This window comes from Vicia villosa, unplaced genomic scaffold (genome assembly GCF_029867415.1).
Source record: "Vicia villosa cultivar HV-30 ecotype Madison, WI unplaced genomic scaffold, Vvil1.0 ctg.000561F_1_1, whole genome shotgun sequence".
NCBI lineage: Eukaryota > Viridiplantae > Streptophyta > Magnoliopsida > Fabales > Fabaceae > Vicia > Vicia villosa.
In genome coordinates, this window is record NW_026705256.1 from 51,247 (window position 1) to 76,638 (window position 25,392).

General features: G+C 34.4%; 2 protein-coding genes across 2 annotated transcripts; both read right to left on the reverse strand.

The window, feature by feature from the left end:
- Positions 1-360: 360 nt before the first annotated feature.
- LOC131629374 (uncharacterized) lies at positions 361-792 on the reverse strand. Its single transcript, XM_058900165.1, has one exon. It carries the CDS (start codon positions 790-792, stop codon positions 361-363), a length of 432 nt encoding a protein of 143 aa, XP_058756148.1.
- An 18,981-nt stretch (positions 793-19,773) lies between these two features.
- On the reverse strand, positions 19,774-21,408 carry LOC131629376 (F-box/FBD/LRR-repeat protein At3g14710-like). The gene is made up of 3 exons (XM_058900166.1): positions 20,446-21,408; positions 20,222-20,365; positions 19,774-20,046 (listed from the first exon to the last, which is right to left on the reverse strand). The coding sequence occupies exons 1-3, from the start codon at positions 21,406-21,408 to the stop codon at positions 19,774-19,776; spliced, it is 1,380 nt and encodes a 459-aa protein (XP_058756149.1).
- Positions 21,409-25,392: the final 3,984 nt, after the last annotated feature.

Consider the following 25,392-nt stretch of genomic DNA (forward strand, 5'->3'; position numbering starts at 1 on the left):
CTCGATCTTTGAAGCTTCACATCAATTTCAATCGGACCTTTAGTAGAGTATCGGTGAAAATTACTCCACACAGTGGTTATCGACTTCACAGACACTGGCTTTATTCTCACACTCTATACCTTGAAATATTTTGTTGTTATCGTTCAAAAGTTTCAAAAGTTTTTGCATTTGGGATTTTGGACTTCTATTTGCGATGTTCCGTTGATAACATTTATTATATACCTTCCTGATATTTGAAACACTTTGTGGTCTTTTGCGTTTCAAATCAGCAAGTATGTTTCTCGGTGCAACTTTGATTATCGACATTTCTGAAATAATTTCCTTCTCCTCCGGCTTAAGCCGACATACAATTAGATGACCTTAAAGCTTGGTGACCAGCACATGATTATGTATACCAGAAATGACATCAAACTGCCAGATATCATCCACCGTACAATATCCGCGCAATTTAAATAGACACTCACATTTTCTCGATCTGGTGTCAGCATGTTTTAACTTCCGAATTTTTGGAACATATTTTACATTTCTCTTGCATCTCATTGTTACAAATGTTTGCCTTCTACTAGTGTCATTGTTGGAACTTCCAATCACAACGCCAAACCCGAGTTTGCTAGCTTCCATTCGGACCCATTCAAGCATATGTTGACGATCATTGAAAATTTGATCATTTATAAATTTTTGTCGAACATATATCTCGACATCAATCATTTTAACCTCGTCCTTCACCTCATCCGGCCTAGCATTGTCATTCACCTTATCTGAAACCTTTACAACAGCTTCGGGGGGCACCATATATAAAACAGGCAAAAACAGAAAATCTGTTAAAATAAAATTTTATTTCTATAACATGGCATGTATCAGATATGCACATTTGAAATATAGTAGGTGGGTTTCAGATATGCATATCCAAAGTGACGTTGTTTTTTCATCTGAAACTCAACATCAATGCAAGAAAATAAGAGATGAAATGAGGAAAGTTTACCTTAAATTGTTGTTTTCTATGCTCTATTTGATATGATAAAACACTTGAAACTTGGTTTGTAGACGAAAAGTTGATTGAGAATGGTTGAAGTTTTGTGGTAGGTTTTGGTTATGGGGGGAAATGAAGAGAATGAAATAGTGGTAGGGGTGATCATGCAGCAAACTGGTATAACAATATTTTTCGGATATGCATATCCGAAAATACCACTGAATGTTTAAATCCAACGTTTAAATAATAATAACGTGTAAATATGGGTGTTTTCGAAGATGCATTTCTAAAACACCTTGAAAATTGATTTAGAGTGCGTTTGGAGATGCATCTCCGAAGTATATTTCACCCATATAAGGGTGTATTAAGAAATTCCCTAAGGATTGCTACCACACCGTCATGTGAAAAACTAAAAATGCCCCTAGATTTTAGAGATACATTTTGCGTATTCACCTCAAACACATTTGTTTCTTTGTGGAAATTACGGAGATGCACCTCTGAACGTTGTTTAATAAAAAATGCGCCAGACCTTTTCTTATTCCTCACTTCTCATAGTACTCTCTCAAAATATAAACCTCTCTAGTATGAAACTCTCTCAACTCTCATTCTCTCAAAATCATTCAACTAACTTCAAATTTTCTTCCATCAATGTCATATTGATCAAATAGCTCACTCAACCTTGAACTAAACTCACGTTTGGTAAGTTTTTGCTTTTCTAAACTTTTTATTTTCTATGTACATTTGTGGAAATTGACCATTAGGTTATGTAATAGGTAGTTTAGATATGTTATTTACATGAGCAATGTGTTTGATTGGTAATTTCAATGATCAACACATTATTTTGGATGTTGGCATGAACTACATTTTTGTCATTAATATTCATCTGAGTTGCACAACGTTATAGAGATACATCTCTGAAATTTCCAACGTTTTAATTTCTAGAATCCGGAGATGTATCTCTAAAATTTATCATACTGCATTGCTTTGCTTGACCTTATTGTATTTCATTTGTGTAATGCTTGTGTAGTTTGTGCATTATGGATGATAAACAAGATATATTGAGGCACAATAGAATTACACAACATGCATCAGTTTTGGAGGGAAAGATCTGAAGCCTCGAATACACCTATTGTTTCTAGCCCGATTGATGCGGTGGCGTCAACTGCTAGGGTTCATGCATCTCCGCCTACATCTTCCTGTAGGAGGCATTTGTCACTTATTAAGGCACAACAGGCCCCCGAGTCTCTGCATGAGGCCCTCGAGGTCCTGTAGAAACCCGAGGCCCTGCATGAGTTTGGAGGAGCCTCGTCCGACTTATTGATGTTTCCTTTATACCCAGACCATATGACAGACATGTATGGGACGAAGAGGTAAATTTCAATTATATTCATTCTTTGAAAAATATGTTTATTATATTATTCAAAATATTCTTTGAAAGACATGTCTTACGATGATTTATTTTCCTATAAGACCGTGATGCTTTAAGATTCATTAACCATCGCCAGAAGATTACGAGTCTACAACAGTCTAATTAGCAATGGTTTTAGAATGTGATGCAACTATCTATGATGAGAGACTTATGCATGATCGGTTATGTTACGGCTAACCATGGTATGTTGTCCGCGTTTGTAGAGAGATGGTGTAACACCCTGAATTCAATTAAATTATTTAATTGAATTTAGTTGCATTTTATTTAATTATTAAGTGATTTATATTTTTTAATTAAATATGTGGGGGATATGTGTTATGTGTTATTGTAGGGTATTGGTGGGAGTATATATAATGTTAGACATTATTTAGAATTTAGTTTATTTTGAATAATTGAGTTAATAAAATAAAAATAAAATATTGACATTTTGGTGGTTTCATAGAGTTTGTAGAAAATAATTAGAAAATAAGGGGAATAGTGAAAATAAGAGTAAATAATAAAAAAAAAAAAGAAATTTTGAGTTGGGAAGGGTAAAATAGAAATAACCTAAATAAGGGGAATTAGGTTTTCACTTAAATAGGAAAAGAGTGAGGGCTGAGAGATTTTTATAATCCGTAGAATTGGGAGAGCTAGAGAAAAAGAGGCAACGATAAATAAGAGATTAGGTCTTAAGGGAAGAAGAATCCCTCATTGTTCTAGAGCTTGCTTTGCTGGAAATTCAAGTGATGGGAGATTACTCTACTATGGGTGTATATTGAATGAGGGCAGAGAGGGGTCATCACCTCCTCTAATTTTTTCCATGGTTATGTTTTGATGAATAGTTGAATATAATAATATGAATTCTATGATGTTTGATGTATGTAGTTGTGAAAATCGTGCTTGCTATATTGCTGAATTTTATGTATGATGAATTGGTATGAATTATGGAATTGATGGTTACCATGGATATGTTTTGAAATTATGAACATAAACATGATTTTTGTGATAGATTGATGAAAAAATTGTTATTGAGTGGTGAGTCAATGTTTATAAACATGATATGATTATATGATTTTGTTTCCTATGCATTTTGGATGTTTGAATACCAAAATAGAAGCTTTGAGTGAGCTCTCATTGCAGAAAATGCAATTTCTACCTTGGGGTTCAGAGTGACGATTGTCACCAGCGTGACGAGCAGACCGTCACGCACTTGGTATGGCTGATGATCATCGGCGATGTGATGACGTTCTTTGTATTGCGATAGAATGGAGAAGCATGTTCTCTGTGAAAAGGTTTGTTGAGTTGCGCTAAGGCGGAAAAAAAGCTTGATTGGTTGAGATTGATTTTAGGCAGGAAACGAGTATTTGAAAGGTAACCTACGAGCAGGTATTCAAATACTCGAGAAAAGAGGGGCATACGCCTAACTAGTCATTTTCATCCCTTTTATTGTGGAAAGTGTTTGATAAGAATCGAATTAAAGTCCATGGATGAAGGTGAGCATTTAGACGGCGAGCTATACAACATGCGTCCTAGTACTCGGAACAAAGAGACATACATCTAATTATTCCTTCTTCACCACTTAAGGCTTGTGGCATTCGATTGTATTTATTACGTTTTTTGAGCGGAGAAGATTATCCAAGCAACAAGCTATACATCGAGCACCCAAATACTCTGGGAAAAGATAGGCATACGCCTAACTCTTTCTTTTTTTTATAAAAATTCATTAAGAAAAAGTTTTGAAGCGTTTTCAATTATGTTTGAAAAAGAAATTGGTGTTGACCAAGGTATTAATTAGCTCTAGGTTTAGATTGAATGAAAAAGTCTTTGAACCGACGATTGATTTTATTTGCAAAGTGTTTTAGTTTAGTTTTGAATATGCACTTGATGTTTATAAAGTGGTTATTGATTTTGGTTTGAAATGGATTTGTGAAACGATTCTATTTAATTGCGAAAGTAAACTTTATGAAATGAAACACAAGAATATCAAAAAGTAACACAAGGTACAAAAAGTAACAGAAATGGGTACACACACACACACACACGTAATAACCGCTAGGAAGAAAATCAACACGCTTACCCAATAATCACAACCAGCATGCATATGACACGTTCGTAGCAATCGAAATAAGAAAGCAAACACGTCAAGTAAACGTATGGAATAAAGTCACACGCGAATGGTCATGTAAGGACACATATTGAACTCACGTATCGCGAGGACGCGAATTAAGTTCACGTAATGCGAGGGTGCGAATGCGAAACCTTTGACACAAAATTAAATCTAATTTAAACGCAATGAAATTGCAATGTTGCACCGAAATAAATCAAACAACAAATTTCTAGCACGATACGGAATCATGGCAACCAAATTGACATATGAAATATAAACTCAGTGATAAAGAAGCAATAAAGAATCCTTTTGAAAGATTCATGGGTGATTCAAAGAGATTAGTGAAAAATAAGGCTAAAGTTGAGGGATCAATATGTGCACATTACTTGCATCTGGAAACATCAAAATTTTGCTCTCATTATTTCAATCACATGATGTTAACTCCAAAAATAATAAGGAATAAGGTTAATGTTACAGAAAGAAGTCAATTCACCTTATCATTTTTTGGTCTTCCTGGTTGTCATTCTAGAAAGACGAATGTGTATTTGCGACCGAAAAGGAATTGCAATATACTCATGTTCATGTCTTGATTAATTGTGTTGAAGTTAAACCAAGTGAATATTTATTTAGAACACATTGGATATAAAATTATTACCTTCTAACTTAATTTTAATGTGTTTCAATATAGGGCATTTAATACCTACTATTTTTAAACCACCGGTGAACAAGAGACAACCACTCACATACGTGGTATGCAATGTTTGTTGCATCATTTTTTATCATGGTTCAAGTAACAAGTGGCATGCAATGTTGCATCATTTCCACAAATACTCCTTTTGAGAAACTTGTCTCAAGGCATTGTTCAATGTGTGAAAGAATGGCACACATACTTGGTAAACAAATATAAATTTCACCCTCAAATATGGATAGAAGGGGAGAAAACCATAAACAATGGTGTATTTGTAAAAGAAGTTACAAATGGTGGTGAATGTCGCACCCCAATTTTTGACCCGCATATTTCATTCATTTTTTGTCATGTCGTGCTCACATTTTACGTGCATTCATCGTTCAATCGTCGCATTTTCACATATCTTGGATAATTTGACTTTTCATTAAAGTCAACAAAAAATAGCCTTCATTTTGTATTTTTTTCATGTTTTGTTTCATAATTTAGTTTAATTTTAGTTTATTTTTATTTTTTACTAGAATTAGTATTATTTTTATCTCTTTAATTGAGATTTATTTTAATTTTAGTGAGTAAAAAAAAAATATCAAACAAAAAATAGAATCTTAAATTCTTTTTGTATATAGTTTCCCAATCTACAAAGGCCCCATTTAATTTTTTATTTTATTAACCTTACTACAAGTCAAACAAAAAAAGAGGGTATGGTTTTGTATTTCCCGTTTTTTTGTCCTCTGCACCAACGTCCCACGCCTCTGCTTTGTCCCTCTCACCACGCCTCATTCTGCAGATGCAAACAAGCTGCAAAACAAGCCACAGATTTCACCAAAATGGCCATACAACCTGCAAAAGTAAAAAGCACAAAAACAGTTACCTCATTTGTTCAAAACTCTCCAAATTTTCCCCCCAATTTTGAAAGAAAAACCCTAATCCCATCTCTATATAACAAGGTTCTGATCACAGCAAGAAAAAAAAAAGAGAGCAGCGACGATTCACACAACAAAACTCTGCAAAAATTTTACTCTCAACACACTTCCATCACTTCAACAACCTTACTACCTTCAACCAAACACAAACTCTCAGCACAACCACTACCCCCACATCCTTAAACTCATACGCAGACTCAGCATCACATCACTCAAAACCGCAACCCTTCAACATTAACCACAAACCTTACTCAAATCACCCTTCAAATCCAAACAAACCGACCCCTTCAGCATCTCACACGGTCCCTTCATCCCAAAGCCATACACCTCACGATCCAAACCTGAAAACTAAAACAACCTTCACATTCACAACATCAACTCAACACAATAAACACAGCACATACACAGACGCAGATCAAGAAGTAGCAATCAGATTCCGCAAAAAGAAGAAGACGCGAAAGACGAATCAGAATCAGCGTACCTTTTTTTATTTTTGTTTCATTTACTTTGATTTTCTATTGTAATGTATAATCTGTATTGATTTGGGGCTGAGGTTTTGCTTGCTTTGAATTCTAAATTTGTGATGCTTGTTGTTGATGATCGGTGAGAATGAGAGTGAGAAACGATCGAGAGGGTGAGGCCGAGAGAACCGAGAATGATCTGAAATGAGAGAGATCGAGAGAGATCGAGCCAAGCGAGAAAGAGGGAGAGATCTCTTTTTTCTGTTTCACGATGAAGAGGCGTTGAAATGCTTGTTTAGGTTAAAACCGGTTTTGGGTAATAGGCAGGGTGTTGGAGCGGGTCGGCTAGTCTGGCCCAATGATTCTTTTTTTTTAATTTTTTTTTTTATTTTTGCATGAATGTTTTTTTTTTATGATTGCTAGTAGGCCTTTGGTTTTAATCTTCTTCTTGGCCCAAGTTATTACAAATAAAAACTACAAAAACTAGTTATTGTTTTTTTTTTATTTATTTCATCTTTTACCAAATATTTTATAAAAAGACGTCTAAAAATAATCTTGTTTTAGTTGTATGTTTATAATTTATAAAAAAATATTTCAAAATGGTCCAAAAAACAGCTTTTTAATCGAATCGAGTTTTGAGTTTTAATGGATAAGGAGGGTTCGTACGTACTTGTACGAGTTGTCCTAAAAGTATTTTGGGTGATGGCCGTTAAGCTTTTATTCGAATACTTTGATTCCATTAAAAGCTCCATAAAACTCGATTTAATTCACCTCTTTTACAAAAAACGCTTTTCTTTTAACATTCAAATCATTTTATCTATAATGGAAAGAAGAGTTTGTACGTACTTGTACAATTTGTTCTTTAAACATTTAGGCGATGGCCGTTAAACCATTGTTCGAATGTTTAAACTCCATTAAAGACTTCTCAAACTCGATTTAGTTCACCTTTCTTTTTCACAAAATGCTTTCTTTTAAACAATCAATCATTTTATCTATAATGGAAAGAAGAGTTTGTACGTACTTGTACAATTTGTTCTTTAAACATTTATGCGATGGCCGTTAAGCCTTTGTTTGGATGTTTAAACTCCATTAAAGACTTTATAAAAATCAATTTAACAAACACTCTTTCAAGTATCTTAAACGATGGCCGTTAAGCTTTTGTTTAAATACTTGGATCCAATTAAATGTCTTTCAACTCATCAAATCATCTTCATCACCTACGAGGAGGTTGTACGTACTTGTACAATTTTCTCTTTCAAACATTTGGGCGATGACCGTTAAGCTTTTGTTTAAATGTTTGATTTCTCTTAACAAACAAACTTTCAATTCATTCACACCCTTTTACATTCTAAAACACTTTTTTTTCATAAAACGAGACACTTATTCAATTTCAATACGAACATACTTCCACATGTGAAGATCTAACATCTTCCACTCGAATGCGATGATGGCCAAAATCATGTCTTATCTTGATTTAGTTATCCATTCTTGTAGTGATATCATATCCATGTGCGCGTAGTATTTCCATTTGAAAGCGATCGAGTACCTCTCGCTAAAATCAATCAACAAAACTTTTCGTAGTTTGCCCGAACTACGATTGCTCTGACTTTCCCATTGCACTAGGGAATACGTAGGCACAAGATACAAATGTCTTGGCGAGCACAATAATAAAAAACTTTTTTTGTCCCTTTCTTTTTTCCAACCTAATAAATAACGCAAGTAGATAATAAGCTAACAATCACAAGATTAACTAAATGGGTCCCATCGAGTACGATGGAGGTGAGGGGTGCTAACACCTTCCCCTTGCTTAACCGACTCCCGAACCTAAATTTGGTTGCGATGACCATCTTATCCTTTCTTTTTATTCGTGGGTTTTATCGATATTTTCCCTTTCCTTTTGGAATAAATAAAGTTCGGTGGCGACTCTGTTGTACTTCGAATGCGTGAAAACGCGTCGAGTCACATTTTTACCGCTACAGAAAGTGGCGACTCTGCTGGGGAATACCTAAGAGAGTCAACCCTAGTTTAGTTTTTCTTGTATTATTGTTTGCTTTATTTATTTGCTTATTTATTTCCTTTATTGTTTGATTTCTTTTCTTATTGTATGGTTGGAATATTTTGATTATTGGCACTTTATGGACAAAAGCTCTACACCCGAGCTCAAGAAACACATAAGATAAGATGGTGGGTTAGTATTAAACTTGCTTGACGTAGTGTCAAGTGGGAGATACTAATACCCCGCCTAGAGTAGGTTCTTTGAGAAGATGTCTTTGGTTAAGTAAGTTATTTACTTGAGCGATGATGTTTTCAATTTGGATCGTTAACTCTAGGGACCTTTAGAAAAACCCTTAAACCATGACTTTTTAGGAAATGGTGGTTTCGCACCCAACTTGCGTAACGTAACTATTACCGTGGGTAAGTGCGAAAACCACACTCAGAATAGGCTTCATTTGAAAACGTGGTTGGATGGGAAGTTATTTGCTAGATGATCAAGTTTTCAAAAGGAGCTCGTAACTCTGAGAACCGTGTCTAGAACCTTGTCGATAAAACCTTAGAACTATCCTATTGTGTGCCACTTTGTGCCGAGAAATCAGAATCTTTCTGTTCCATATGATTTGAAATCCATTACATGTAAACCATACATGACATGACATGGCATTCATTTTTGCATAAAAAATAATAAACAAAAATTTCATGCATCCATATTCATACATTCAAGTTGTCAATTCATATCATCTGTCTTCGTCTTCACACTTGTTTTTCCACTGTCAAACTGGTTCCTCAACACTTGGGACTGGAATTATGTTTCAGTAAACTATGGAACAGCTTAAACGAGAACAAGATCAATCAACTAGGTCAAGAATGACAAGTTACTAGTGTTTCATACAGGATCGATCCTCCTCGTCACTGATTAGTCATTGGGCCTTGTTTCCTTCTGTTTGTAATTTCCTTATGTTATTTTGTGTACTGCATTGAACTTTGTTTGTTCCTGAATGTTAATTTTAATGAAATGAGCATTACATATTTGAATCAATTCATTTACATCCACTGTGTTTATCTTTATGTTTTATCTTTCTAAAAAAACAAAAAAAATATATCTCTTGTTCGCTTTCTTTTGTTTATGCAAAGATTGGAGGGAGGATGATGAAAACAAAATACTCAAATCATTGAATTGTATGCTTTCAAATAAAACTTTGCTGATGATGTACAGGCATTGTTTCAATCCTTAAACACTGGAGAAATAAGGAAGTTAACCCCTAGTCAACCCTTTTGAGCCTGGAAGTTGGTGTTTCTTTCTATATGAAAATAACCCACAATTTTAACCTGGGGAAGGGTAGTTCTCAGTTAATTTGTTTGTGCATTCAATTTCAAGATAATCATTAAGTACACCTTTCAATAAGGGTTTCAATCAAAAGTGACCAAGATGGTTATCATTAATCATTCTCAAGGCAGTCACTATCTTTCGAATATAAACAAAAATCAAGGAAAAAGCCCGCTAAGTCAAAACCTACGAAGGAGACTTAGGCAAAATTGGGGCATCCCGCTGGCTGTAATCTCAAATGAAGACAGTTCAGGCAAAAATTAGGGATAAAGCAAAAAAAGAGAAGTCAATAAATTATTTGAACAACAATAAAACGTTGTGACTATCAAAAGGAAGGAGTGACTGTCATCTCAAAGATTCCCTTTGCCTTTAAGCCATCATCATCATAGGTGTAATTCCAAAGACCCTTGGAGCCTGAATGCATGGTCTGATTTAACTGAGCGTAGGATTGGAGATCATCACGAAGAATGGGTGGGTACAAATATACTTTGAGCCTATATCCTTTGTTTCTGAAACCGTGAACCAAGCCACGTTACAACCTTCAAAAGACCTAATTGAAGTAAGGTTTATTTTGAAAGCATACTACAACAAGGTTGCGTTAACCTGACTCCTAAAGATCTTTGCAAACTGTTTCTTTTACCATACCTTTGCTTTATCCATCGCTTTGAATGTCTAGACAACTGTGTTTGGACTTTTGATTCATTTGCTATACATCAATAAAATCATTCCTACAATGGTTTTGATTTCAAAATATGCTTTGAGCATTGCATTAAGGTTACCATTTTTGAATGAACATTTTATTTGCAAGCAAGTACTCATCTTTCAAGGAAGTTCAAACAGTCGAGAAACTTGATCAGTGATCCTATCGGGGGCACGTTACTTCAAGATCCTGTTGTTCAAGACTTATACTGGGGCATATGTTCCCAACATTCATTTCAAAGAACTGAAGCAACGATCAGATAACAACCAGTCAATCAGGGGCAATCTTCTTCAGCAATCCCCAAACATTTTATCAATCCTGCTCAAAAGGATCATCTGCGTGACAAAACCATGTTGGCAATGTTCTTGTGTTGAGGAATCAGAGTTCCATTCTCCCCTCATAAAAGAGTCTATCTCAACTTTCATAACCCATTGCATTGCATTGATCATTCATATATCATGCATAGAAAAATTCATGCATATTCATGCTAATTGTCTCAAGTATTGTTGTTTATAACATATTACCCTATGGTCTAAGTCCAACTTATTTGGCATTTATCAAATTTTCTGTCTCATTCATGTTTTACCTTGAATGTCTTTGATGTTTTCTTCTCGAAGTCCAATCCTGTTTTATCTTGATTGTCTTTGGTGTTGTTTCATTCATGTTTTACCTTGAATATCTCTGATGTTTTCTTCTTAAAGTTCAATCATGTTTTATCTTGATTCTCTTTGATGTTATCCAATCATGTTTTACCTCGATTGTCTTTGTTGCTTCAATCATGTTTTATCTTGATGTTCTTCAGTCATGTTTTATCTTGATGTGAGTCAGTCATGTTTTATCTTGGTTGTCTTTTATCATGTTTTATCTTGATGTTCTTCAGTCATGTTTTATCTTGGTTGTCTTCATTCATGTTTTATCTTGATGTTCATCAGTCATGTTTTATCTTGGTTGTCTTCGATCATGTTTTATCTTGATTCCCATCTAATATTTGAGTCAGTCATGTTTTATCTTGGTTGTCTTCGATCATGTTTTATCTTGATTCCCACCTAATACTTGAGTCAGTCATGTTTCATCTTGGTTGTCTTCAGTCATGTTTTATCTTGATGCTCTTCAGTCATGTTTTATCTTGATGTTCTTCAGTCATGTTTTATCTTGATGCTCTTCAGTCACGTTTTATCTTGATGTTCTTCAGTCATGTTTTATCTTGATGTTCTTCAGTCATGTTTTATCTTGATATTCTTCGATGTTGTCTCATACATGCTTTATCTTGAATGTCTCTAATATTTCCTTTTCAAAAGCCCGATCATGTTTTATCTTGATTGTCTTTGGTGTTGTCCAATCATGTTTTACCTTGATTGTCCTTCGGTGTTCTTCGATCATGTTTTACCTTGATTGTCCTTTGGTGTTCTTCGATCATGTTTTACCTTGATTGTCCTTTAGTGTTCTCCAATCATGTTTTACCTTGATTGTCTTTAATATTCTCCAATCATGTTTTACTCTGATCTTAGGACAAAAATTGTGTACTTTGTATTTAAGTCTCTTCACATCTTCGATAGAAGAAACTTAAATAGGGGCATCTGTCGCACCCCAATTTTTGACCCGCATATTTCATTCATTTTTTGTCATGTCGTGCTCACATTTTACGTGCATTCATCGTTCAATCGTCGCATTTTCACATATCTTGGATAATTTGACTTTTCATTAAAGTCAACAAAAAATAGCCTTCATTTTGTATTTTTTTCATGTTTTGTTTCATAATTTAGTTTAATTTTAGTTTATTTTTATTTTTTACTAGAATTAGTATTATTTTTATCTCTTTAATTGAGATTTATTTTAATTTTAGTGAGTAAAAAAAAAATATCAAACAAAAAATAGAATCTTAAATTCTTTTTGTATATAGTTTCCCAATCTACAAAGGCCCCATTTAATTTTTTATTTTATTAACCTTACTACAAGTCAAACAAAAAAAGAGGGTATGGTTTTGTATTTCCCGTTTTTTTGTCCTCTGCACCAACGTCCCACGCCTCTGCTTTGTCCCTCTCACCACGCCTCATTCTGCAGATGCAAACAAGCTGCAAAACAAGCCACAGATTTCACCAAAATGGCCATACAACCTGCAAAAGTAAAAAGCACAAAAACAGTTACCTCATTTGTTCAAAACTCTCCAAATTTTCCCCCCAATTTTGAAAGAAAAACCCTAATCCCATCTCTATATAACAAGGTTCTGATCACAGCAAGAAAAAAAAAAGAGAGCAGCGACGATTCACACAACAAAACTCTGCAAAAATTTTACTCTCAACACACTTCCATCACTTCAACAACCTTACTACCTTCAACCAAACACAAACTCTCAGCACAACCACTACCCCCACATCCTTAAACTCATACGCAGACTCAGCATCACATCACTCAAAACCGCAACCCTTCAACATTAACCACAAACCTTACTCAAATCACCCTTCAAATCCAAACAAACCGACCCCTTCAGCATCTCACACGGTCCCTTCATCCCAAAGCCATACACCTCACGATCCAAACCTGAAAACTAAAACAACCTTCACATTCACAACATCAACTCAACACAATAAACACAGCACATACACAGACGCAGATCAAGAAGTAGCAATCAGATTCCGCAAAAAGAAGAAGACGCGAAAGACGAATCAGAATCAGCGTACCTTTTTTTATTTTTGTTTCATTTACTTTGATTTTCTATTGTAATGTATAATCTGTATTGATTTGGGGCTGAGGTTTTGCTTGCTTTGAATTCTAAATTTGTGATGCTTGTTGTTGATGATCGGTGAGAATGAGAGTGAGAAACGATCGAGAGGGTGAGGCCGAGAGAACCGAGAATGATCTGAAATGAGAGAGATCGAGAGAGATCGAGCCAAGCGAGAAAGAGGGAGAGATCTCTTTTTTCTGTTTCACGATGAAGAGGCGTTGAAATGCTTGTTTAGGTTAAAACCGGTTTTGGGTAATAGGCAGGGTGTTGGAGCGGGTCGGCTAGTCTGGCCCAATGATTCTTTTTTTTTAATTTTTTTTTTTTATTTTTGCATGAATGTTTTTTTTTTTATGATTGCTAGTAGGCCTTTGGTTTTAATCTTCTTCTTGGCCCAAGTTATTACAAATAAAAACTACAAAAACTAGTTATTGTTTTTTTTTTATTTATTTCATCTTTTACCAAATATTTTATAAAAAGACGTCTAAAAATAATCTTGTTTTAGTTGTATGTTTATAATTTATAAAAAAATATTTCAAAATGGTCCAAAAAACAGCTTTTTAATCGAATCGAGTTTTGAGTTTTAATGGATAAGGAGGGTTCGTACGTACTTGTACGAGTTGTCCTAAAAGTATTTTGGGTGATGGCCGTTAAGCTTTTATTCGAATACTTTGATTCCATTAAAAGCTCCATAAAACTCGATTTAATTCACCTCTTTTACAAAAAACGCTTTTCTTTTAACATTCAAATCATTTTATCTATAATGGAAAGAAGAGTTTGTACGTACTTGTACAATTTGTTCTTTAAACATTTAGGCGATGGCCGTTAAGCCATTGTTCGAATGTTTAAACTCCATTAAAGACTTCTCAAACTCGATTTAGTTCACCTTTCTTTTTCACAAAATGCTTTCTTTTAAACAATCAATCATTTTATCTATAATGGAAAGAAGAGTTTGTACGTACTTGTACAATTTGTTCTTTAAACATTTATGCGATGGCCGTTAAGCCTTTGTTTGGATGTTTAAACTCCATTAAAGACTTTATAAAAATCAATTTAACAAACACTCTTTCAAGTATCTTAAACGATGGCCGTTAAGCTTTTGTTTAAATACTTGGATCCAATTAAATGTCTTTCAACTCATCAAATCATCTTCATCACCTACGAGGAGGTTGTACGTACTTGTACAATTTTCTCTTTCAAACATTTGGGCGATGACCGTTAAGCTTTTGTTTAAATGTTTGATTTCTCTTAACAAACAAACTTTCAATTCATTCACACCCTTTTACATTCTAAAACACTTTTTTTTCATAAAACGAGACACTTATTCAATTTCAATACGAACATACTTCCACATGTGAAGATCTAACATCTTCCACTCGAATGCGATGATGGCCAAAATCATGTCTTATCTTGATTTAGTTATCCATTCTTGTAGTGATATCATATCCATGTGCGCGTAGTATTTCCATTTGAAAGCGATCGAGTACCTCTCGCTAAAATCAATCAACAAAACTTTTCGTAGTTTGCCCGAACTACGATTGCTCTGACTTTCCCATTGCACTAGGGAATACGTAGGCACAAGATACAAATGTCTTGGCGAGCACAATAATAAAAAACTTTTTTTGTCCCTTTCTTTTTTCCAACCTAATAAATAACGCAAGTAGATAATAAGCTAACAATCACAAGATTAACTAAATGGGTCCCATCGAGTACGATGGAGGTGAGGGGTGCTAACACCCTCCCCTTGCTTAACCGACTCCCGAACCTAAATTTGGTTGCGATGACCATCTTATCCTTTCTTTTTATTCGTGGGTTTTATCGATATTTTCCCTTTCCTTTTGGAATAAATAAAGTTCGGTGGCGACTCTGTTGTACTTCGAATGCGTGAAAACGCGTCGAGTCACATTTTTACCGCTACAGTGAAGATAACTTTTATGGAATCATTATGCATATTTACAAGTTGTTATACAATTATTTTGACTCAGAAAACAAAGTTGTCTTGTTTTCTTGTGATTGGTTATCCATTTGCTATAGGAACAAAAACAAATTAAAAAATTATAACATTGTAGAGATTCAAATGGATCGAGGGTACAAATATTAAGACCCTTTCATCATGGCACATTCTATAAGGCAAGTTTATTACGCCTGTTATCCTTCAATTTAACGAGGTAAGCTGGGTTGGTGTGTTGTGATCAAATCAAAACCATTAGGTCATATTGAAGTTGACGATCGTATGGAAGACGTTACTTACCAAGCTGATGAAATTTCAATAATTAATTATGTGATTGAAGTTGAACAAATTACAAGCTTATGTGATAACATGTTTGAGGGTCAATAAGTTGATGCGTCTATTTTGTTGTCAACAAATAATGTGGATGAAGATAATGAAGAGTTTGAATCTAAAGAGAATGTTGAATCAAATGAAGATAATGAAGATTACAAGGATACTCAATCTTGATAGCTTTCTTTTTTTAAATTATTGTGTATCTATTATGCTTTTAATATGCTCAAATTAAATAATATTTTTACTTATTGTTTTATATTCTTTTCTTTTAATTAGACAAAATGTCATCCTGACATTATAATGGTAAGGGTTGAGCCCGTTACATGAGGGTAACTATAGTTGAGGTGCCTCCGTCTTCTATGTATTGTTCTTTGTCTCAGTCTAGTTAGGGAGCTCAACCAACTACGCTTTAGTCTAGCCAGGGGGCTCAATCGACTATGCCTTAGTTTAGTCAGAGGGCTCAATTGAATATGCCTATGTTATATTACACTTCATTACTCACCTCACATGATTATCCACCAGGTTTTGTACCCATATCATTCCATCCTACATGTACTGACCTAGAGGTCAGAACTAGAAAGGGCCACGAACGTCTTGCACGGTGTCGAGGAAAAGGAGAGGAGGTGTACCTGCAAGGTACTCCGACGATCAAATCAGTACGATCACATATACGAGTAAGTATTTAGGGTTATGAAAATGTGTTACCTGACCCTCTCAAGTGAGAGAGTTTATATAATACCCCCAGCACATGGCTAACGGTCTGAGTTTTTGGGCTAGGCCGTGGATTTAGGCCTAAAACTCGTTATTGTCAGGATTATAAGAGTAACCCTAAGAATCTTGGGAGACTGCTCGACACTCGCCGTTAGGCGAGCAGAGGGGCGATCCTGGTCGACATGAGGTGAGATCTGGGAAGCCAAACGAGCGCCTAGGGACGCGGGAGCCGATCTGGTTGGCTAGGTCGCGCTGTGCTCGATGTCGGGCGTGGGGAGACTGTCGTTCTCCGCTCGTGAGTGATTGGGCCTAGGTCATTTGGGCCTCCTCAAGGATGGACATAGATTGGGCCGAATCTCAGTGTCGGGAAAGTCTATAACACTACACATGTATGCCCATCACACATGCAGCCTGATGGACATACCTTTCTATTTTCCTCACACCCCGCCATACATGCAATATGAGGCATCTACCTCTTCATTTAGTTCACACACACCCCACCATACATGCATCAAGGAGGATCTAGCTTTCCATTTGCCCCACAGTACCCTCGTCATCCCATCATTCAAAGGGATCTCGCACCCCACATCCCTCAAATCGGGAGCAGACTGGCCCTATATGTTACATGTTATCATTTTTTAAATTTAATACTATTCAAATTTTTGTTGTTTAGTTTCTTGCCATTTAGGCCAGCTATAGTAAGCATACAAGAGGTTATTCAGGAGTTATATAAACAACCTTGGGAGACTTTTGGATAACTTGTCAAGAAGGATAAAAAATTGTATCAATCTTTGTTTGACAAATTCAGGGTATAATATTTTCATTTCAAGTAATTATTATTTTTAATTACTATCTTGTTTTAATTATATCTAATATATATTTTTCAATATCGCAGAAATACACACGAAACATAATAGATACGATGATTGAGGGTAATTTTAAGAAGAGAGAAACAACCCGGCTTTCTGACATGCTTAGGCGTTTTAGAATTGGTTGAGAATAAAAAGCGATCCAGCCTCTATGGATGAGTGAATATGTATTTAAAGAAATGCTTGATTATAGGAAGTCTAATGAGTTTAAGGCAAAATCTGAAAAAGCAAAACAACGTAAATTATTTGAAAATTGAGCCGCCAATCATAGAGTTGGAAGCATTAGCATCACCCAACATGCTAAACGAATGGTAATTATATTTTGATCTCACTACCTTTTATAGATTATATTCTTATTTACTACTCTCTCTAGTCCTATTTATAAGAAAAAGTTTGCTTTTTAGATTCATTGAGTAACTAATGTATCTGGACAACATATACACCAGATACTATTCAATTTAGGTTCAATGAATGTTGTTGAACTTAATTTTTTTGAAAACTCTACTTGTTTGGAATTGAGCAGTTGCTGGCTGTATATTGAAATTAGTAAAATTGTTGAAATTAATAAATTCGGGGAAGGAGATGAACAACAATAATTAAAATCCAGAAATAGTTTTTAGCGTCGGTTTTTCTGACGCTAACTCCGTCACAAGAGTTGGTCAAATCCACGTGTCACTGCCACGTAGACTTTTAACACATTTGGACTAACGGAGTTGACGGAAGGAACTCATATGCATCTATTAAAAAGTTAAAGCACCAATTTGGCGCGAAAAAAATTTAAGGGACCAAACTGAACCTAGAGGTATAATTAAGGGACCAAAATGAGTATTTTGCCATTTTTTTTGTGGTGTCAGTTTCCATTGATTCAACAGCTTATCCAGTCTAACAACTAGACAAAACATGTGACATCTCCGATTCCCGATTCAATCGGTTCAACTGACCAATTCAGTCTGATTTTTAAAACAACAAACGAAGTAGTGTAACAACCCATATTCTACTATCGAAGTTACAATAATAAATTCCTACTTGCAGCAAGAGCTGGTAGAAAGACAATAAGAATAAACAAACTTTTTTTGGTGTCATCTTAATGTTCCACTAAGATCAATATATTGTAAAATTGTAAATCATAATGACAACTTATTTTTTAATAAGCAACAACTATATTGAAACGAGTACAAGAGATACTCAACTCCATTATAATTGAAAACTAAATTATAACAACACCTATAGTGTGCGCGTGTGTGATCTAATAGTGAAGACTTGAGTCTTTAGAGCGTTCCCTCTCAAATTCAAAGACCCAAATTGCTTATAAAAAAAATAAAAATAAATAACAACATCGGTAAAGGGTTAGCCATTCAAATTGATAAAGACGTGTTAAACTGACCAAAATTACCAGCACACCTACCCAGCTTGTTTTATTATCCTGCGACTATTTATCAGTTATCACCATCCTCATTGAAGAAAGTAACAAGTATAATGCAACAACACCCCAAAACAATACTATCACTCAAAAGCCCAAAATAATCCTGTCTCACTCAAATATGTGTTATAAGCTTAAGAGAAGAGCAATTTCTAGTTTCACCAGTTTTAACAGCAAAAGAGTGTCATCATACCTTCAATCAGTACTCAAATCTTTCACCAGTTTTGAGAATAAAAGAGTTTGTCATAAACTTGATATATAATAACTAAATAATGCTCATAATAGAGTAATTTACTTAGCATATACATCCATTTCATTTCTATAATCTATCATCACTCTCATGCATTATTCATCATCAATACAATAGGTTCACATATAGCAGCAATAGCCAACAACACATTTTTTAAAATGCCAAACAACATCAGATTGGAGCAAATAATCATTTGTTGTTAAATCAACTGAGTAATTCAAACTTTAGAAGCCAACAACATATAATAATATGCAATAATATTATAAATAATAATTGTTTTGTAAATAAATTCACCAGGAACAACATTCAATTTTATATATATATATATATATATATATATATATATATATATATATATATATATATATATATATATATATATATATATATATATATATATATATATATATATATATATATATATATATATATATAGAGGAGAAATCAAATTACATCCGAAGAGTTACACCACGAGTTACACTCGTTCAATAACTACATCTCGAATTAATATTTTTTAAATTCAACCGTTGGATTGAAACATAATATCATATAGATCATACCTATAAAGTTTGAGCTTAATCTATAATGATTTACTATGTCATTGAATTACATTAAAATTAACGTTATATGAAAGCTCATTTTGACGTTAATTTTTGGATATCTTGATGATATAGTAAATCATTATAGATTAAGCTCAAACTTTATAGGTATGATCTATATGATATTATGTTTCAATCCAACGGTTGAATTTATAAAATATTAATTCGAGATGTAGTTATTGAACGAGTGTAACTCGTGGTGTAACTCTTCGGGTGTAATTTGATCTCTCCTTATATATATATATATATATATATATATATATATATATATATATATATATATATATATATATATATATATATATATATATATATATATATATATATATATCACTCTTAAATAACTCATGTGACTGAATGAGCTGAAAATTCTATGTTAAAACTTCTCTTAACTAAGAATATTCTCTCCTTAACTTTTTCAATTTCTTCCCCACTCAGCTTATAACATGAAAAACTAATACTCTCCAAAAATTGGCTTTTCTCCATAACAAAATTAGCAAAACTAAACTCCTGCTCCGCACCTGCAAATTTTTCAAGTCTTACCACTTTAAGAGTAGATAGAAAACATTCCGGTACCATCGCGAAATTTGGAGGTTCTGTTTTTGAATCTATTACCCGCTGGTGAGAATAAAAAAAAGAAGTCAAATAAGTATTATGTTTTTATCTTAAATAGAAAAAACATTAACACAATTACAAATACATATCTTATTTTCATTTCTTTCTTCTTTTTTATTACACCAAAAGATATTATCTTAGATGAATTTTGTAAAATTAAAAATGATCAATCACGAACCTGTAAAACTAGAGTCTCCAGACATGGTGATTTTAAAAGTAAGACTAACAAATTTTTAATGGTGACAGGGTGATATAGATGCAGATAAGTCAGTACTTCAAATGTATGAATACCAGCCAAATAATGTTTCATTGGTGCAAGATCCTGGACAACCAAAAGAAAAATGTGTTAGGACAACATATTGAGAAACCTAAAAATAAAAACTAAATTTTTTTTAGTCTTACCAGAAAGACTCGTAAACATTTCAAATTATTGATATTGAAAAGTTTACGAACAAAAATCTGCATTTGTTCGCCAGTCTTCTCTACATTTGAATCACTTAGAGAAATGGAAGCATCGGCAATGTGTGCAGCGTTTAGCAAAGTGGTCTCTGATGATATATAGCTACTATAACTATATTCCGTAATAGAAGAAGCCCGAATCTCAATTTCCGCCTGTGACACATTGGACGTCATAAACCATTGACGAACTATTTTAACCTCTTCAAGTAGAGGCGCTTCTATAGTAACACGTTTTACACCTAACCAAATGCAATCACATGAGTAATAATCTTTAAGAACTGGGAATTTAAGTGTTAACTCTTTGGACTGATTAGAGGAGTAACAAGTAATTTTCATTGGATCTCTGATTGATGTCAATCGCAGGACAGTGAGGGATGAAAGGCAAACAAAAGATGGAAATTGGATAATAGAAAGACCTAGACATAGCACCAATTTCTCCAAGGACTGGCATTTGAAAATGGGGTAGCATGAAATGTTGCATTCTTGAAGGGAAATGAGACAAATCTCTTTAACTTTTTGATTTGAAACAAGAGATGTCAACTCACTGAAAATGTAGGGGTCATATTTCTCTGAAAGAGAAAGATAAAATTTACTGATGCTTGAAGCATTGAGGCGATGCAGCAGCCTGCATACAAAGTTGATAAAACTAGTTTTGATCTGATAAGAAGCCCGAATAGTAGCTTTATCTTTCAAATATAGGGTTGTGAGATATGTCCACATGTATATCCATCTCTGTGATAAAACACTAGTGCGGATTGCATCTTTATAAGAAAGAAAAGAAAGAATATGGACAATGATATCGTCAGGTAGCTTGCTTATTATATCTTCACCTTGGTTGAATTTTTGCATCTTGGAAGGCTTGTTCGCATGTCTGTCACGTGCAGTAAGAAAAACACCCGAATCCATTTTAGTAGTAAATTCCTAAAAGAAACAATGAAAGCACAAATGATTCAAAAAAGTGTTATCAATCATAAAAACCAATTTTATGATATATGTATTTAGGGCAAAATACAAAAAAAAAAATGAAGATGAAATTGATACTATAGTCGGATTCAAATTAATGGGAGAAACATGCACAGACAATAACTAAGAGATCTAAGGGAAAAACAATCTATAAACCTCCAAAAGTCATGTATATCTATCTCATGGGAACAAATAATAAGAGAAATAGAGAGAAGAAAAATATTTTACAGTGGAACTTTTTTTCCTTATACGATGGGTGGCAGAGAGCTACTATTGGCGGTTAGTCGCTATAGTGCGGCTATTCACGATGGCGGTTGGTGGCGAGGGAGCGGTTGGTGGAGAGGGAACCTTCTCTCCGCTGCCTTATAACTTTGTTTAGTAAGGAATGAAAATTTAAAACTAGGGCAAACATATTTTGGCGGAAACGGAAAAGAAATTGGACCATAATTAGAGCAAAACTTGATTTATTTACAAAATAAAGTGTGAATTTGATTGTTGTGCTTACACCGCTCAAAACCTTTTTTTTAAGGGATAAATAGTTGTCACCCCGTGTCATTTGGGCGAGTTTTGGGTTTCCCCCGGGGGCCCTATTAAATTTTTTTTAAGGGATAAATAGTTGTCACCCCGAGGGCCCTATTAAATTTTTTTTTAAGGTTGTCCCCTTATAAAACTGAGATTTCAATACCACTAACCCCTAAACTCAAGTTACGCTGACTTGGCCAAGTATGATCCCTGTTGGCATTTTAATTATTTGCTGACATGAAATTAAATTATATAACTTTGTTAATTGGCAAATTAGGTTACAGATTTCTCAAAATTTTCTTCTTCATCGTTCTTGCGTGCTTCCATTGTTGTACTTCAGCTTTCTTGCTCTTCTCCATCGTCCCAACTGCAGCCATCATTGTTCAAAGGATCATGTCTTGTAGAAAATCGATTGGAAGCAGCACAAGCAATACATTTACGGGTCCAACCAGATGCGGCTGTGACCTAGCTATGAAGATGTGGGTTTCGTCGACAGCTCGAAACCTAAATTGGAAGTTCTGGAAGTGTCGCAATGCTGGGGTAAGTTTGAGTTTGAATTTCCAGATTTTTAACCTGTTTCTTTCTTCTCCCGAATGTTGATAATCACTGGGTGTTGGGTTTTTTGTTTATGCAGAATGAGAATAGCTGCGATTTGATATGGGATGATGAATATGGAGACTCACTAAAATGGAATGCTAATATTCAAGGGGTTTGTAAAATCTGTAACAAAATAGAAAAGGAGTTACAAACAATTTTGAAGAAATTATTGAAGGCAAAATTGAAGGTTGAAGTAGAGAGGAAGACTACTGTTAAGCTGAAGATGGCACTTGTTTTTTCTTGGTTGTTTTTTGCATTTATGTACAAGTTGATGTAGTTGTCAATTTTATGTAGGTTGAAGTTTATTTACTTTCATCTGTCAAACATTTGATGTACGAGTTTAGTTACAATTTGATGAATGAAGTTGTTGATTTATGTTGTAACTAAAGTTGATTAAACATTTGATGACTGCTATTAAGCTGAAGATTATACATATTCATTAATTAGTGCACCAAAAGTGTGCAATTGTCATTACAAAATATTGCACCAAAAGCTAGATATTGTCATTACAAAATAATGCACCAAAAGTGTGCAATTCAAAATAATGCACCAAAATAACAGCCAATAAATAACAAGTTACAAGTAATCACTAAAGATCATAAATAGACTTCTTCTTAGCCTTCTTAGCAACCTTCCTTGCACCTTGAGTTCTATTGCAATCCTCTTCTTCACTTAAAGTGATAGGTTAGTCCTCTACACCTGGTCCAATGATTGGTTTTTTAAACCAGAAAAGTTTGACCCTCCCACTTTGCCTCTTTCTCTTTGGGATGGAATCTTGCTTGACCTTAGCTTTGCCCTTCTTGATCTTGTTTGGTACACTTTTGGCAGAGCTTTTTTGCACATTTTGACTGATGTCTGGTATACTTGAAAGCATCTCATCAGTGATGTCTCCAAATACATCAGCAGCATAGGCAGTCTGTGTTGCAGGATTTTCACTTGGGATAGCTTCAATTTGACTTGGGACAGGTTCAGTTTGACTTGGCACAGGTTCACTTTGACTTGAGACAGGTTCAGTTTGACTTGGGACATCAACACTTACACTTGTTTCAGCTGCGCTTTGTTGAAAGTATTTGTGGGTAAATATTTTCGGTAATATATCGTATCCACAGGGATTGGTTAATATCACTGCCGTTCTATAGTTAATTATTTTGAGTTAGAAAAAGTAATTGGATTTGTTTTATGATTATGAAACTATCAAATTTAAACAATAATTTAAATGCAAATAATGAACGTTTGTTAACGATTAAGGAAGTATGTTGAGCTTTAGGGTTCATCAACCTATTCCTATACAACTTATCAATTAATTCACAATTGAACAATCATTTGAATTACTATCTTCACTTATCCTCAAATATGATTCCATGTCTGCAAATCAAATTAGATAAACTTTTACCGGTATGAGATTCGATCTCTCCAAATATCAATATCGATAATAGTAATAAGGAACGATAATTTTGAAAACTCAATCACAATTCCATCTCTGCAAATTGAGATTGAATCAATATAGTAACCTAGGGCAAAAGTTAAAATCCTTTCTTTCGATCAAAGATTCAACAATGGTGTAAAGTAAAAACAAGGTTTCTTATTGATAATAAATTCAAACAATTGTTCATAGGAAATAATTAATGGCATTGTATATTCATAGGTTAACTACTACCTTAAACTCAACAAGAGGAATTTAGCTCTCCATAGACATGAAGAACACACAAGAATTAATGGAGGGATTCATCTTCATCAATGGAATGTCTTCGATTGGTAAAGAATTGGCCTTCAATTGTTGTTCTTGACTGCAAACTCAGAATGCTCTCCTAATTTCGCTCACCAAAGATCTGTTTTTCACTTGGAAGCTAGGGCTTCTATTTATAAGTTTTGGGCTTTTAACGTCCGCGGCGCGGCAACCGATATGCGCGGCGCGATCAAAAACAGAGACTTTGGCGCGGCGCTGGCTAGAGCTCCCGCGGCGCGCCCTTGTCAAACTTCATCTTTTTGTTTTTCCTTTGAGACTTCCAGCTTTCTTTCCTCTTCATGTTTTCCTAAAGTTCCATTTCAGCTCTAAACCTGCATCAATAATACCCACAAGTGATTCGATTTGCTTTACACATGAACTAAACCTTTTCAGTTCAATTCTCATTAAAAACCTATGGATCTATCACAATTTGCATTAGTTTAGAGAAGAAATCACTTATATTAACACATGAATTTACCATTAATTTACTCCTAACACGCTTACACCACTTTCAGTTTCAGTTTGACTTGGGACATCAACACTTGCATTTGTTTCAGCTGCACTTACACCAGACTTAACTTTCTTCTGCTACATGCAATGAAAACACTAAGCATTAGAAACAGCTACAGATGCATACAGATGCCTCAAGCAAAGTCTATGCTCAATTCTTTCTGACATATCCTCGAAAACAGCTACCAAACCCTGTCATAATGATACTATTCAGTTACCTTATAAAACTACAAAATATTAGAAAGTTAAGGATTTATAAAGTTCATACTAACCTTTTGCTGATATGAAATAAACACATATCTTTTGTCTACACCAACATCTTCCATTAACAACTGTATGAACCATCTCCAGCTCTCTTTTGTTTCTATTTCCACAACACCAAAAGCCAAAGAAAAATACTGGTCATTGGGGTCTCTTCCAACAGCTATCAGCAATTACCCTCCATACTTGGTCTTCAAATGACACCCATCCACCCCAACAAATGGTCTGCAACCATTTATGAATCCTTTTTTACACCCATCAAAACAAAAATAAAATGAACCAAACCTTGGCTGAATAGTTGGGATTGGTCT

What these genes read in the sequence shown, in the direction of transcription:
- LOC131629374 (XM_058900165.1), bottom strand. Translation starts at nt 792, where the DNA reads ATGGTGCCCCCCGAAGCTGTTGTAAAGGTTTCAGATAAGGTGAATGAC.
- LOC131629376 (XM_058900166.1), bottom strand. Translation starts at nt 21,408, where the DNA reads ATGGATTCGGGTGTTTTTCTTACTGCACGTGACAGACATGCGAACAAG. An exon ending in AATGTTTACGAGTCTTTCTG is followed by an intron (nt 20,366 to 20,445) that starts GTAAGACTAAAA and finishes TTGGTTGTCCAG; the next exon opens with GATCTTGCACCAATGAAACA. An exon ending in TGGAGACTCTAGTTTTACAG is followed by an intron (nt 20,047 to 20,221) that starts GTTCGTGATTGA and finishes TATTCTCACCAG; the next exon opens with CGGGTAATAGATTCAAAAAC.